General features: G+C 47.5%; 1 protein-coding gene and 1 pseudogene across 1 annotated transcript; one reads left to right on the forward strand and one right to left on the reverse strand.

Annotated features, from left to right (window-relative positions):
- Positions 1-4728: 4728 nt before the first annotated feature.
- On the reverse strand, positions 4729-5376 carry LOC122116909 (annotated as a pseudogene).
- A 2988-nt stretch (positions 5377-8364) lies between these two features.
- Positions 8365-13014, forward strand: Vamp8 (vesicle associated membrane protein 8). Its single transcript, XM_042690449.1, has 3 exons — positions 8365-8463; positions 9899-10057; positions 12601-13014. The coding sequence occupies exons 1-3, from the start codon at positions 8461-8463 to the stop codon at positions 12742-12744; spliced, it is 306 nt and encodes a 101-aa protein (XP_042546383.1). The 5' UTR covers positions 8365-8460; the 3' UTR covers positions 12745-13014.
- Positions 13015-14398: the final 1384 nt, after the last annotated feature.

A 14398-nucleotide genomic window follows, 5' to 3' on the forward strand; every position in this document is an offset into this window, starting at 1 on the left:
CACGATTTTTCAAAAGGAGTTATTGTAAGAAAAGAAAAAGCAGGGGCTGGGAAGGTGGCAATGGTCAAGTGCTTGCCTCGCATGCATGAGGCTCTGGGTTCAGTTCTTTAGCACTACATAAACAGAAAAAGCCGGAAGTGGCGCTGTGGCTCTAGTGGTAGATCGATAATCTTGAGCTGAAGAGCTGAGGGACAGTGCCTAGGCCCAGAGTTCAGGCCCCACGACCAACAAAAAAAAGAAAAAGCAGAAAAGAAGAATTCAACAGTCCAATAAGTTTTCAGAGGAAAACCTGGGAGGGCAACCAAGTCAGAAAAAGTGAAGGTGGTAGAGTGCCAGTCTAGCAAATTCAAGACCCTGAGTTTAACCCCTGTACTGCCAAAACACAAACTATTGTGTGCAGGAAGTCTGTTACTCTATACTCAGCCTCCACCTGTGAAAGAAAAATGAAGTCATCAAAAGTAAAACTAATACCTAGCCAGATGCTCATACCTATAAAACCAGCTATTCAGCTGGATGCTGGTGGCTCATACCTGTAATTCTAACTATTCAGGAAGCTGAGATCTGAGGATCACAGTTCAAAGCCAGCCCAGGCAGGAAACTACTCAGAAAAAGCCAGACGTGAACCTGTGGCTCAAGTGGTAGTGCACTAGCTTTGAGGAAAAGAAGCTCAGGGGCAGAGCCCAAGCTCCAGGACTAGCAAATCAAACAAACATGAAAAAAGCAAGCAAACAAACCAAAAACCAAGCTATTCAGGAGGCTAAAGTTTGAGAATTGGGCAGTTCAAAGTTAGTCCAAACAAACAAGCCTGAGAGACTTCTCTTTTTCTTTTTTTTTTCCCCCTGTGGTCCAAGACCACGACTTGAACTCAATGCCTAGTGGCCCTTGCTCATTGGCTAGTACTAGCTCTACCAACTGAGCCACACTTCCAAACACTAAATCCAAGAGACTTTTAGCTCCAATTAACTAGCAAAAAAAAATAAGTGGAAATAAGGCTCAAGTGTAAAGCACCAGCTTTGATGCTAGGAGAAGCTAAGTAAATGCTCTAGGCCCTAGGCTTCAAGAGCCAGTACAGGCAAAAACAAACAAAAAACACACCTTTCTTGGTTGTTTTTTTCTGGAGACAGCATCACATTATCTAGCCCAGGTTGACCTCAAAGTGAGGATCCTTCTGTCTCAGCCTCCCAATTGCAAGCATGAACCACTATTTGGCCTAACCTACAACTACTGACCACTCTGCCTAGCTTAACTAAAGTGATATCAGGAAATGTGGAGCATTGTGCCCTTAAAGGTTAAACCATAGAATGTTCCAAAGGACTTGGATAAACAGTTGAAGTCATTATCAGCTAACCTTCAACATTCCTTAGCTAGGAGTACCCTAATTACTAACCATTCAAGAGGGGGTTGAAATTTTTTTATTTCTGTCCAGCCAATGACTTGCCTTCAAAAACTACTGAGGAAAGCCGGGCACTGGTGGCTCACGCCTGTAATCCTAGCTACTCAGGAGGCTGAGATCTGAGGATCGCGGTTCAAAGCCAGCCCGGGCAAGAAAGACCGTGAGACTCCTATCTCCAATAAACCACCAGAGCGATTGCCTTGAGCTGAAGAGCTGAGGGACAGCGCCCAGGCCCAGAGTTCAAGCCCCACGACCGACAAAAAAAAAAAAAAACTACTGAGGAAATCCCAATTTAAAAACAAAACAAGGGACTGGGAAGGTGGCCAGTGGTAGAGTGCTTGCCTTCATGCTTGAGGCCCTGGGCTTGATTCCTCAGCACCACATAAGCAGAAAAAGCCGGAAGCGGTGCTGTGGCTCAAGTAGTAGAAGGCTAGCCTTGAGCTGAAGAGCTGAGGGACAGTGCCCAGGCCCAGAGTTCAGGCCCCATGACTAACAACAACAACACAAAAAGACTTTAAAAAAACTTTTAAAAACTTGCCTCCCACATTGCTTTATAGTATTCTATTCAAGGGTGTTCTAGTTTAGTTGATGGGAATTGCAATTCTTTGTTTCCCAGATAAACTCTATTTCCTTTAACTTCTTTCTTTTTTCTTTCTTTCTTCTTTCTTTCTTTTTTTTGTCAGTTGAACTCTGGGCCTGGCTACTGTCCCTGACCTTTTCAGCTCAAGGCAAGCACTCTATCACTTGAGCCACAGCACCACTTCTGATTTTCTTGTGGTTGATTGGAGGTAAGAGTCTCACAGACTTTCCTGCCCAGGCTGGCTTTACACTGGGATCCTCAGATCTCAGCCTCCTGAGTAGCTAGGTTTACAGGCATGAGCCACCAGCACTGGGCTTCCTTAAACTTCTATTACTGTCTCTCTCTTCCTTCCTCCTCCTCTGGCTCCTTCTCCTTATTCCTTCAATTCCTCCTCCTGCTTCTCCCAGTGTTAACTTTAGAGTATTTTGGGCACACGCCCTGGTCCTGGGCTTGAACTCAGGCCCTGGGCACTGTCCCTGAGCCTCTTTGTGCTCAAGGCTAGCACTCTACCACTTGAGCCACAGTGCTACTTCTGGTTCTTTTGAATAGTTTATTGGAGATAAGAGCCTCACAGGGACTTTTCTGCCCAAGCTGACTTCAATCCTCGATCCTCAGATCTCAGCCTCCAGAGTAGCTAGGATTATAGTCATGAGCTACTGGCACCCAGCTAACTTCAGAGTTTTGTTTTTTGTTTTTGTTTTTGTTGATGGTGGGGACTGATCTCTGGGCCTGGACGCTATCTCTGAGCTCTTCAGCTGAAGGCTAGCACTCTACCACTAAAGCCACAGTACCACTTCCGGTTTTCTGAGTGGTTTATTGGAGATAAGAGTCTCGTGGTCTTTCCTGCTCGGGCTGGCTTTGAACTGCGATCCTCAAATCTCAGCCTCCTGAGTAGCTATGGGCATGAGCCACCAGCACCCGGCCTAACTTCAGAGTTTTAAAGAAGTCAAACGTGTATGCAGTTAATGACAAAGCATATATAGTTTCTATAAAAGAGGAATTGTGATGGAGATTAGATGCAGAAAAAATCAATTTACTTCTCTGGGGAACTCTAGAGTGCTTTTTGTAGACTGTGTCTTAAGTATGAGAAGAATTTCCTCAACCTGGAGGAGTAAAACCTTTAAACAAAACTGTAACTGGGGACAGTGTAGAGTGTTTGGAAGAACAAGTGATCTGCTATGGCCAGCAGGAGGTGGGTGTCCTCTGACAGAAGCTTGGAAAAGCTGATGAGTTTGGCTTTAACCTGAAGGACAGCTGGAGCCTGCTCACTCATTTGGAGAGAAGGCAAATCATCTCTAGGTGAAAGGGCAAGACACAAAAGGTCAGGTTGAAGGTGACTAGAATTCTGTAGAGAAGATATATCTATATCTTTATTTATTTATTTATTTGTCAGTTGTCAGGCTTGAACTCTGAGCTTGGGCACTGTCCTTGAGCTCTTCCGCTCAAGGTGAGTGCTCTACGACTTAAGCCTCCATGCCACTTCCGGTTTTCTAGTGTTTTTTTGGAGATAAGAGTTTTCTGGGCTTTCCTGCCTGGGCTGGCGTTGAACCGAGATTCTCAGATCTCAGCCTCCTGAATAGCTAGGATTACAGACAGCTATTGGTGCCTGACTATGTTCTTTTTGTGCCAATATCAGGGCTTGAATTTATGGCCTCACTTTCTTGCTCAGTTTTTCAGCTCATAGTGGGTATTCTACCTGTTGAGCTATACCTCCAGTTCTGGTTTTTGGTGGCTAATTGGAGGTAAGAGTATCACAGACTTTTTTTGCTTGAGCTGGCCTCAAATCTGGATCATCAGATCTTAGCCTCCTGAAAATTAGGATTGTATGCATTAGCTATTGGTGCCCACTCTGGTTGTTTTATATTAAATTTGGTGTGTAGTTTACATATCTCAATTCAGATTAACCATATTGACAATGTTTGTGGTCACCAAATTGGGCAGTACAAGTAGAAATCAAGAATGGGGGGTGGTGGTAATACACCAGTCCTGGGGCTTAAACTCAGGGCCCTGAGCTTTTTTTGCTCAAGGCTAGCACTCTACTATTTGAGCCATAGCTCTACTTCCAGCTTTTTGGTGATTAATTGGAGATAAGCGTCTCCTGCACTTTTCTACCAGTGCTGGCTTTGAACTACAGTCCTCAGCTCTTAGCCTTCTGAGTAGTAGCTAGGACTACAGGCCTGAGCCACCAGCCTAGCTTATTTTTTCCTTGAGACACTGAGGATTGTAGGTTTCAGGCATACTAGGCAATCACTGTTATCACTGAACTATATACCTCTGTCACCCCCCTTTTTTTCTGAGAAAGAAATAAGATCAGCCAGGTGCTGATGGCTCATGCTTGTAATCTAGTTACTTAGAAGGCTGAGATCTGAGGATCACAGTTTGAAGCCAGCCTGGGAAAGTCTGTGAGATTTATCTCCCATAAACTACTCAGAAAAGTGCGGTGACTCAAGTGGTAGAATACAAGCCTTGAGCACAAAGAGGCTCAGGGACAGTGCCCAGGCCCTGAGTTCAAGCCCCACAACTGACAAAAAGGAAAAAAAGAAAGAAAGAAACAAGATCTAAGTTGTTCAGTCTAGCAGTAAATTTGTGATCCTCTTGTTTCAGCTTCTAGAATAGCTGGGATTACAAATGTAAGTCACAATATCCAGTAAGTTTCTAACCCATCTCCACCTGGACACATTACTGGCTTTTTTTTCTTTTGCAGTTTTAGTGGCTTATTTAAGCACAAATAAAATACAAGGTGTATGTGAGGAACCTATTCATTTTCTTCACTGCACAGCCTGGCATTGGGAATGATGACTGATGGCTAGCTGGGTTGCTCTTTCCAGGATGGCTTTTGATTCTTGGAGGAAACATTGTGGGCCATCTCAGAGCAGTAAGACTTGTTGCACATGAGCAGCCAGCTCCTTGTGGATGTTGTAGACCAGGAACTTCCGGAATCCACTGGGCAGCTATGCTTTGTTTGCTTCTTGTTCCTATAACTAATGTAGGGCATCAAGATCTAACCCTAGAATCTACTCTGCACTCTGCTGTCAATGCTGGGTTTCTGCCAGTTACGCTTCATCTTTTTTTTGTTTGTTGTGGGGCTTGAACTCTTGGGTGCCGTCCCTCAGCTCTTCAGCTCAAGGCTAGCGCTCTACCACTTGAGCTACAGTGCCACTTCCAGCTTTTTCTGCTTATGTGGTGCTGAGGAATCGAACCCAGGTCCTCATGCATGCAAGGCAAGCACTCTTACCTCTGAGCCACCTTCCCAGCCCCAGGTTACACTTAATCTTGACATACGGGTCTGACTGGTGGCAGATGAATTTTTTGGTCCTTTTTTTGACGATCTTGGGCTTCACTAGAGATCTGAGGGCAGCCATGATGCCTAGCAGGAGGAGATGGCAGTGACCTCCATAGGCCGCACTGAAGAAGAGGTGTTACTGGCTTTTTAAGAATGGTGAGGGGTGCTGGGAAGGCAGTTCAGTGGTAGAGTGCTTGCCTAGCATGCATGAGGCCCTGGGTTCGATTCCTCAGCACCATATAAGCAGAAAAAAAGCCAGAAGTGGCACTGTGGCTCAAGTGGTAGGGAACTAGCCTTGAGCTGAAGAGCTGAGGGACAGTGCCCAGGCCCAGAGGTCAGGCCCTATGACCGATGAGAAGGAAAAAAAAAAAAAAATGGTGAGGGCTGAGCGGAGGTGGCTCAGGCCTGTAATCGTAGTTACTAATGAGGCTGAGATCTGAGGATCACAGTTCAAATCCAGCCCGGGCAGGAAAGTGAGACTCTTATCTCCAATAAACCACCAGAAAGCCAGGAATGGCCTTGAACTAAAGAGCTGAGGAACAGCGTCTGGGACTGACCCCCCCCCCCCCAAAACAAAACAAAAAAAAAACAAAAAAAAACGGTGAGAGCCAGGAACATGGCTTAGCAGTAGTAGTGCTTGCATAGCATGCATGAAGCCCTGGGGTCAATTCCTCTGTACCACATAAACAGAAAAAGCCATGAGTAGCACTGGTGGCTCAAATGGTAGAGTGCTAGCCTTGCGCACAAAGAGGCCACCCAACAACAACCAAAAAAAATAAAAAGAATGGTGAGCCCAGTACTGAGGATCGCAGTTTGAAGCCAGTCAGGGCAGAAAAGTCCCCAGGAGACTCTTACCTCCAATTAACCACTCAAAAAATGGAAGTGGCTCTGTGGTTCAAGTGATAGAGTGCTAGCCTTGAGCGCAAAAAGTCTCAAGGACAGTGCCCAGACTTTTAGTTCAAACTCCACAACCTACAGAAGAAAAAACAAAACAAAACAAAAACAAGAATGGCAAGGCAACAAGAGGTAGCTCTCTGTGAAAGCAAGATAAGATTATACAAGTTAAACTTTATTTAAAAAGGCTTTAAAAGCTGGGCGCTGGTAGCTCCCACCTATAACCCTAGCTATGCTCGAGGCTTAGATCTGAGGATTGCAATTCAAAGCCAGAACTGGCAGGAAAGTGCCTGAGACTCTTATCTCCAACTATCAGAAAACTGGAAGTGGAGCTGTGGCTCAAAGTGGTAGAGTACTAGGCTTGAGCAAAGGAATTGAGGGACAGCAACCAGACCCTGAATCCAAGCTTCACAACCAACATCAACAACAAAAAGTTTTAGAGTTGGGCGTTATGGCTCATCCCTAGAGGCTAACCTGGAGGATCAAAGTTGGACACCAGCCCCTGCTGAAAAGTCCATGGCACACCGTATCCAAAATAGCAAGCAAAAAGTCAGGAAGGAGGTAGAGGACCAGCCAAATGAGTAAGCCAAGCAAGCTGAGCAAGCTCAGGGCCCTGAATTCAATCTTCCTCTCCCCTAAAATAGTAGCAATGTTTGGTTGGGTTCTGTGGGCATTTTGACAACATGGATTTTTCCTGTGGAGTGTTTAATTGTTGTTTTGTGAACATCCTTGCAGTTAAAGATAACACTTTAAAAATAAAATTCTCTCTTCACGGCAACTTGAGCTCTGACACTTGATGGGAGAATCAACGGAACCTGGAGGACATTGTTTAGAGTTGACATTCTCTATTGTAATCTTGTTCCTGTTTATTTTTAAATTGTCACTTATTTCATTGGAAAGGAAAGGTGTTGCTCAGTTTTGTTTTGTTTTGTTTTCCAGTCATGGGGCTTGAACTCTGGGCCTGGCGCTGTCCCTCAGCTTTTCAGCTCAAGGCGAGCACTCTACCACTTGAGCCACTTCCGGTTTTCTAGTGGTTTATTGGAGATAAGAGTCTCACGGACTTTCCTGCCCAGGCTAGCTTTGAACAGTGATCCTCCGATCTCAGCCTCCAGATTAGTTAGGATAACAGGCATGAGCTACCAGCACCCAGCTGTTGCTCAGTGTTAAAACATTACAAATTGCTTTGTTACAGAATGACTAAAGATATATGGTGGGGGAGGGGGAGGATAGTTGATTTGTGACACCCCCACCCGGGTCAATCCCTAATATCAGACATACTCACAAAGTACACACAAAATAAGAAAGGAAAGTTTCTCCAAAATGCCACAGGGGTCCAACATTTATTAAAGCCTTGTCAAAAGCATTTGTTAGAGAAGTTGACATTTCCTCCTTGGAACTGATATGTCTTCTGGAATGAGACAAGAATGTTTGTTTCCTTCTCCTTGCCCCTGTTATTGTTCCTCTGCCTTGATAAACACCATCAGGGAAGAGTAGATTTTCTCTGGCTCTGAGCCACATGGGTGGAAAAATCCTTGGCCCTGCCCGCCCCCCTCCCCTGGTTCATCCAACAGTGCTCTGATCACTCACCCGGTCACCAACTCTCACGGTGACCCTTGAAGTAAAATGCAGAACTGCTGAACCCTGGAAAGAAAGGGGAGTAGTGAGCCATCACTTCCTCATTATCCACACAACTGTTAGTAGGCACATGGCCTGGGCTCTTTTTACTCCTTTCTACCACAGACAGCACACCAAGCACCTGCCAAATCAGAGGGGAGAGGCTGACCTGGGTTCACCAGAGCTATTCTGACACACCAGAACCCAGACTTACAGCATTCCCAATTGAGGGGATTTTCTGCTCCTGGGGACAAGGATTGTGTAGCAACAAACCAATTCACCCCTGCCTTCTGTTTCCCCGCAGACCAGGCCTGCCAGGATACTGGATGGGTGATTTGGAGCCTTAGAAACTGGGAATTAGGTAGTCAAGACAGAAAAACGACACGAATTGGCTCCAGAGCACGTCGGTGGGCTGTTGGATCTGAATTCCCCCCAGTCCTGACAAGCCAGAAGACCTTGGTGCCAGGGCTATCTATCTGTGGCTTTAAGCGTGAGCCTCTGGGAGGTGACTGGGAGGGCGGTGGAGGGCGCCCGCCTACCTGGGGAACCTGCGTGAGGTGTGGCCGGAGCGCCGGGGATGCGAGGAGGGTCGGGGCGGGCTGAAAGTTGGAGCAAGCAGGAAGTGAAGCCTGGGCTGCGCGGGGAGGAAACCGACTGGGCGAGTTCTGCGGCGGCCAGGCCTGAGCGCTCGGAGACATGGTGAGCGTCCCGGGGACCCAGCACCGGGCCGCCTGAGAAGGGGGGGCAGAGGGGGGCTCGGGAAGTGGGGGTGTCGCCAGGGGCGGGAACGGGGAGTTGGTGGCGAAGTTCGAGAGAGAGAGCGCGCCAGCTGGGCCGGCCCTGCCCGTGGCCCCTTCTTCTTTGACAGCTTGGCCGCCAAGAGTTCTGAGCTGCCTGGGCGGAGGTTCCTGCGCTTTTCTCCCCCGGGTCACTGCCTGGGAGCAGGACTGGGGGGGGGGGGGGGGAATTCCAGGCAGAGTTGACAGCTCGCCCTCCCCCTCACCGTCCTCCTCCTCCTCTTCCTCCTCCACCTCCTCCAGCTGGGCCTGAGCCCGGGTGTTGTGACACTAAGCCGGGCTGGGAGCGCTTCTGCTGTTCCTGTCTCAGATTCCAGTCCAGCCCCACGGAGTCCCCCTTCCCCCCCCAACCCCCCACCTTGGCCATTCCCTGTATCCCCCTGTACACACACCCCCCCCCCAAAGGGTCTGGCTGTCCACCAAGTCCAAGGAGGCTTCAGCCCCTTCTCCATTAATGTGAAAGTTAAGGGTTTATGAAAAGGAACGAGACGTTGGTGCTCTGTGATCATCTAGTTTGAGCCTACACCCTGACCAGTTTCTAGAGGCCCACTGGGTCACGGAGGGAGGACCTTAGGAATTGTTTTTCCCTCCTGGTTCAAAAACCTTATCAAGAGGTCTCCAGGTAGGGAGGACTTGTCCTCCATTTCCCCAAGGCCCTGGTGACTGCGAGTTTTGTTGGGTGTTTTTGTTTTTAAATATCTGCATAAGCAGGCAGTGGTGTGGGGCCTGCCCAGGGTGCTGAGTGGTGGAGAAAAACAGACGTGTGAGTGAGGTTCAAAGGTGCTAGGAAACCTCTGGGAATCTTGGTTGTCAGTTGTTTTAGGTCCCAGTAGTGGATCTGCTGATTATACTGCACGAGGCCCCTCACTTCCCCCAGGCCAGATCAGCTCTCCAGCAGCTGTCTGGGAGAGAAAAATGAGTTGGGGGGGGAGGGATTAGGTAAGGGTGATCTGTTAGCTAGCACTCACACTTTTAGTGAGATCCCAGTGGGTTCAAGGAAAGGAGGTGGCTCCGGGGATTGGTAAATAGTGCTTGAGTGTGCAAGTTGTGAGATGTCACTTCTGGCATCTCCATGACCCTCTCTGAGACACCTCTCCCCCCCACCACACCCCCAATAAAAAGATTTATCTAATGAGTCTAGTATCAGATCTCACCTCTGGGTCCTAAACATATACTTAGGTTGGATTACAGGAGTAATACGTAAAAAACAAAAAAAAAATAGTTCCTTTGTTAACAATTCAAGCATTATAAAAAGCTAAAATCCACTTTAGCCCTACCTTCCTCTGATCTTTTGGATCCTCCACCACTTGGCCTAATTAACCCCTGTTGCCATCCAGGAGGAGGCAAGTGGAGGTGGAGGAAATGATCGGGTTCGGAACTTGCAGAGCGAGGTGGAGGGAGTCAAGAATATTATGACCCAGAATGTAGAGCGGATCCTGGCCCGTGGGGAGAACTTGGACCATCTCCGCAACAAGACAGAGGATCTGGAAGCCACGGTGAGATGGGGAACAAACTGGAACTGCAGGAAGAGGGAAGGAGAATTATTGGCAGGAAGAGAAGTTTTTGTGGGGAAGGCAAAATGAACAGAGAGGATGGAAGTCTTCCGTTTCTGTTGCTTTTTTGCTTGTTTCGGGAATTGTTCTGAGTCAAGACCCCACTTCTGGTCCAGCTCTGCTCCACTGATTGGGAGGGGGTCCACCCACAGAGGCATTTCCTGAGAGTGACAGACATCCCTGTCAGTCCGTACATTCTTAGGCTTCTTTCATGTAAAACTGATTCTGCCTACTCTTGACTCTTCCAGGGCAAAATATTAGCTCTGGAAATATTCTCCAAGAGTTTTGGCCTTCTCTAGGGGTTATTAGACAAGGAGTAGAAAACTATCGAGTCTTGCTGAGTTGGCGTTAAGAAGCTGGAAAGAGCAATGAAATGCTTGGATCCCAGAGTCCTCTGTCAGCCAAAGGCTAGAATAACATATCCCACACATCTTGCCTCTTTCTCCAGGCCAGTTGCTTGGAAAGAGCTGGAGATTCTTAAGCCAAAGCTGAAGCTTTAAGTTCAATGTACAGTGAAGAGACTGGGAGGTTAGGACTGGTTTTCTTAGTCCTTTGTGGAATCTTGTGTGTGTGTGTGTGTGTATGTGTGTGTGTGTGTGTGTGTGTGTGTGTTATTGAAGGTTGAATTCAAGGCTTCTTAGTCACGTGCTTTCTCATTCTTTTTTTTTTTTTTTTTTTTTGGGTCCGGTCGTGGGGCCTGAACTCTGGGCCTGGGCGCTGTCCCTCAGCTCTTCAGCTCAAGGCTAGTGCTCTACCACTTGAGCCACAGCGCCACTTCCGGCTTTTTTCTTTTTGCTTATGTGGTGCTGAGGAATCGAACCCAGTGCCTCGAGCATGCAAGGCAAATGCTCTACCACTGAGCCACCTTCCCAGTCCCATGTGCTTTCTCATACTGAGCCATGTTCCTCAGCCCCTTTTGCTTAGGTATGGTCTAGTACTTTTGCCTGTGGCCATTAGGCAATCAAGCCCAGTGTTGTTTTTTGTTGGTGGTGGTGGCAGCGGAGGCAGTAGTGGTAGTGGAGGTGGTGGTGATGTGTGTGTGTGTGTGTGTGTGTGTGTGTGTGTGTGTGTGTGTGTGTGTGTGGCTTGAATTCAGGGTGAGGCAGTCTGAGGCTTGAATTCAGGCCCTGGGTGCCACTTGAGCCACAACTCTGCTTCTGGCCTTTTGGTGGTTAATTGTAGAGATGAGTCTTATAAAAGACTTTATTGCTTGGGCTGGCTTTGAACTGCAATTCTCATATCTCAGCCTGAGTAGTTCAGATTACATGCATTAGCCATTGGCACTCAGCTGCAGGTGTGTGTGTGTGTTTGTCTGTCTTTCTGTCTGTCTTCTGTCTGTCTGTGCTGGTACTAGAGCTTAAACTTGGGAACTTTCACTCTTACTCAGCACTCAGCTTGCTAACTAACCACTTGAACCATATCTCCAGCCCACATTTTGTTGTAATTAGAGATGGAATCACTGACTTTTCTGCCTGGATTAGCTTTGAACCATGGCCCTCATGGTCTCAGCCTTGTGCATAGCTAGGATTACAGGCATGAGCCATTGGAGCTGGGCATCCAACTTACTTTTTGAGATAGTACCTTGCTAAGTTTTTTTTTTTTTTTTTTTTGGGGGGGGGGTCCGGTCGTGGGGCCTGAACTCTGGGCCTGGGCGCTGTCCCTCAGCTCTTCAGCTCAAGGCTAGTGCTCTACCACTTGAGCCACAGCGCCACTTCCGGCTTTTTTCTTTTTGCTTATGTGGTGCTGAGGAATCGAACCCAGGGCCTCATGCATGCAAGGCAAGTGCTGTACCACTGAGCCACCTTCCCAGCCCCTAAGTTGTTGTTTTTTTTTAACCTGACTGGCCTTGAACCAAGATCCTCCCATCTCTACCTCCCACTTAGCTAGGATTATAGATATACCTCATCAAACTCAGCCCACTGTATGAAATCTTGGATACCTATTTGGTCTGCCTGGGACTTAGTTCCTCTTTCTGTAGTTTAGTCTGAGTACATGTCTCAGGGAGACTGTGTCTGCAACTTGAGTGAGGAAAAGAGGAGTTTCCCTCACTACCAACCTCCTATGCTGTCCTGTGCTTTCCATCTTTCCTAAAGGATAAAGAGTCATAGAGCTGGGAGGTATGCCCACCTGGAGCCTATACCACTTAGTCCCAGAGTTTGCCCTCCTAAGGGTGAAATGTACTACCAGTGTTGCACATTTAGGTGGGAACATGTATGAAAGGCCCCTTGGGGTGCATGACAATGTAGGGGTAAGAGGAGGGAGAGGACTCCAGGGCTGTTGTCATGATTCAGGTGAACTCCTAGGAGACCAAGGATTCTACCTTTGAACTAGATTGTTAGGAAGATGTAATTGTCAAGATAGGAGGATAGAACATCTTTTATTTCAAAATTGGTTACTTTAGTAATGTAAACACTTAGATGTGTGGCATGTGGGACTCCGTTTGTCTCTTGTTCACCAGGTCACTCATTTTCCCTTGTCCCCAACAGTCGGAGCACTTCAAGACGACATCGCAGAAGGTGGCCCGGAAATTCTGGTGGAAGAATGTGAAGATGATTGTCATCATCTGTGTGGTTGTCATAGTCATCATCCTTTTTATTGTGCTCTTTGCCACTGGAACCATCCCCACTTAGGAAGTCCCTCCCAATCCCAACCTCTTCTGCAGGGGTGACCCTCCAAAATGGGTGCCAAGAGAAGCCCTCTCTCCTGTCCTCCATGGGAATGCTGCTCAGTCCCTCAGGCCCCTCCGCCACATAGTATGCCCCAGAAGCACCCCTGGAAGGAGAGCTGGACTGTGGTGCATTTCACAGGTCCCTAGAATGGGTTGGAGAGGACTCAGAGGATGCTGTGTGTATCTGGGAAACTGTTGGTGGCCAGTGGGCAATAAAGGCTTTTCAGTATCCGTATGTGTGAGGCACCCTCTTCCTTTCCACTCTTCTCTTTGACACTTCCATTTATTTTCAACCAGAATGTTCTCTGGCTGAAGTTCTCCCCAATGAGGCCCAAGTTGTTGGAGAGGAGGAGATGTCATGTTTGGAAAAGAAAGATGGAGGGCTCCCTGTTTTGTGTGTGCGTGTGTGTGCACATGCGTATATGAGTATATGTTATGTGTATATCTGCCACTACTGAGGCTTGAACTCAGGGCCTGGGTACTGTCTTCCCATTCCTTTGCTTAAGACTGGTTCTCAAGCTGGGCGCCGGTGGCTCACACCTGTAATCAGGAAGCTGAGATCTGAGGATCGCGGTTCAAAGCCAGCCCGGGCAGGAAAGTCCGTGACACTCTTATCTCCAATTAAAAAAACCACCAGAAAACCGGAAGTTGCATTGTGGCTGAAGTGGTAGAGCCTTTGCCTTGAGCTAAAGAGCTAAGGGACAGTGCACAGGCCCTGAGTTCAAGCCCCATGACCAACAAAAACAAAAAGTCTCTTGGACTTGCCGGCCCAGACTTGCTTCAGTTAGGATTATAGGCATGAACTACCAGTGCCTTTCTTTATTCTACCCTAGCTTCTGCCTTTCTTTACTCTAGCCTTTATGATCATCACAAGTCTCAAGTACAAAAAAATTTCTGGAGATATTGGCGTAGGAGAATTCAAAACCACATGAGCTTTTTAGAGTGGCATGCAAGGGTAAATGGCCTCTTGGATCCTTTTTCTACTCTTCTCCTATAAGTGTTGACTGAGATATGAAACCCTTAACAAGAGCATGCCTAATGGTTTAGGACCTCCTGCCTTGTCTGCCATCATCTCTCTTCTATGGTCCTGTTGTAATCAATCCAGAGGCAAAAGTTGGAGGAATTATACTACTTTTCCTTTTTTGGTGTTTCTGTGTTCTGTTTGTCTTTTGTCTGCTCCTGCTCTTCTGGGATTTAATAGGGCCTTGGGTCTCAGCTGTCTGGAGTGGGTGAGTATGTCTCCCCCGCATACCATGGCTGGGCATAGTCAGTGTCACAGGACAGAGCCTGCAGCCCTCCTTCTGTTCTGTTTCCTAGACAATGAGCTTTCTGTCTTCTGGCTTCCCTTCTCTCTACCATGTTCCACCACCATTGCTATTCTTTGCAGTGGCCAGTCTGCCTTGGCTTGTGTGAGGAGGGTTTTTGCCATTTCAATTTGTTTCCTCCATAGGCTTTCAGAATTGCAAACAAACCTGCTGTTGGGGAAGATAAGGCTTAAGGACTCGCTTGGAGATCAGGTTCTAGAATCATGCTCCAAATTCTGAGGAGGGTGGGGGAAAGCCCAGAAAAGTCCTTCTAAGCAGACTCCATCTATCCTTTCTCTCAACCCATGCCTG

This window comes from Dipodomys spectabilis, unplaced genomic scaffold (genome assembly GCF_019054845.1).
Source record: "Dipodomys spectabilis isolate Male_0828 unplaced genomic scaffold, ASM1905484v1 ptg000137l, whole genome shotgun sequence".
NCBI lineage: Eukaryota > Metazoa > Chordata > Mammalia > Rodentia > Heteromyidae > Dipodomys > Dipodomys spectabilis.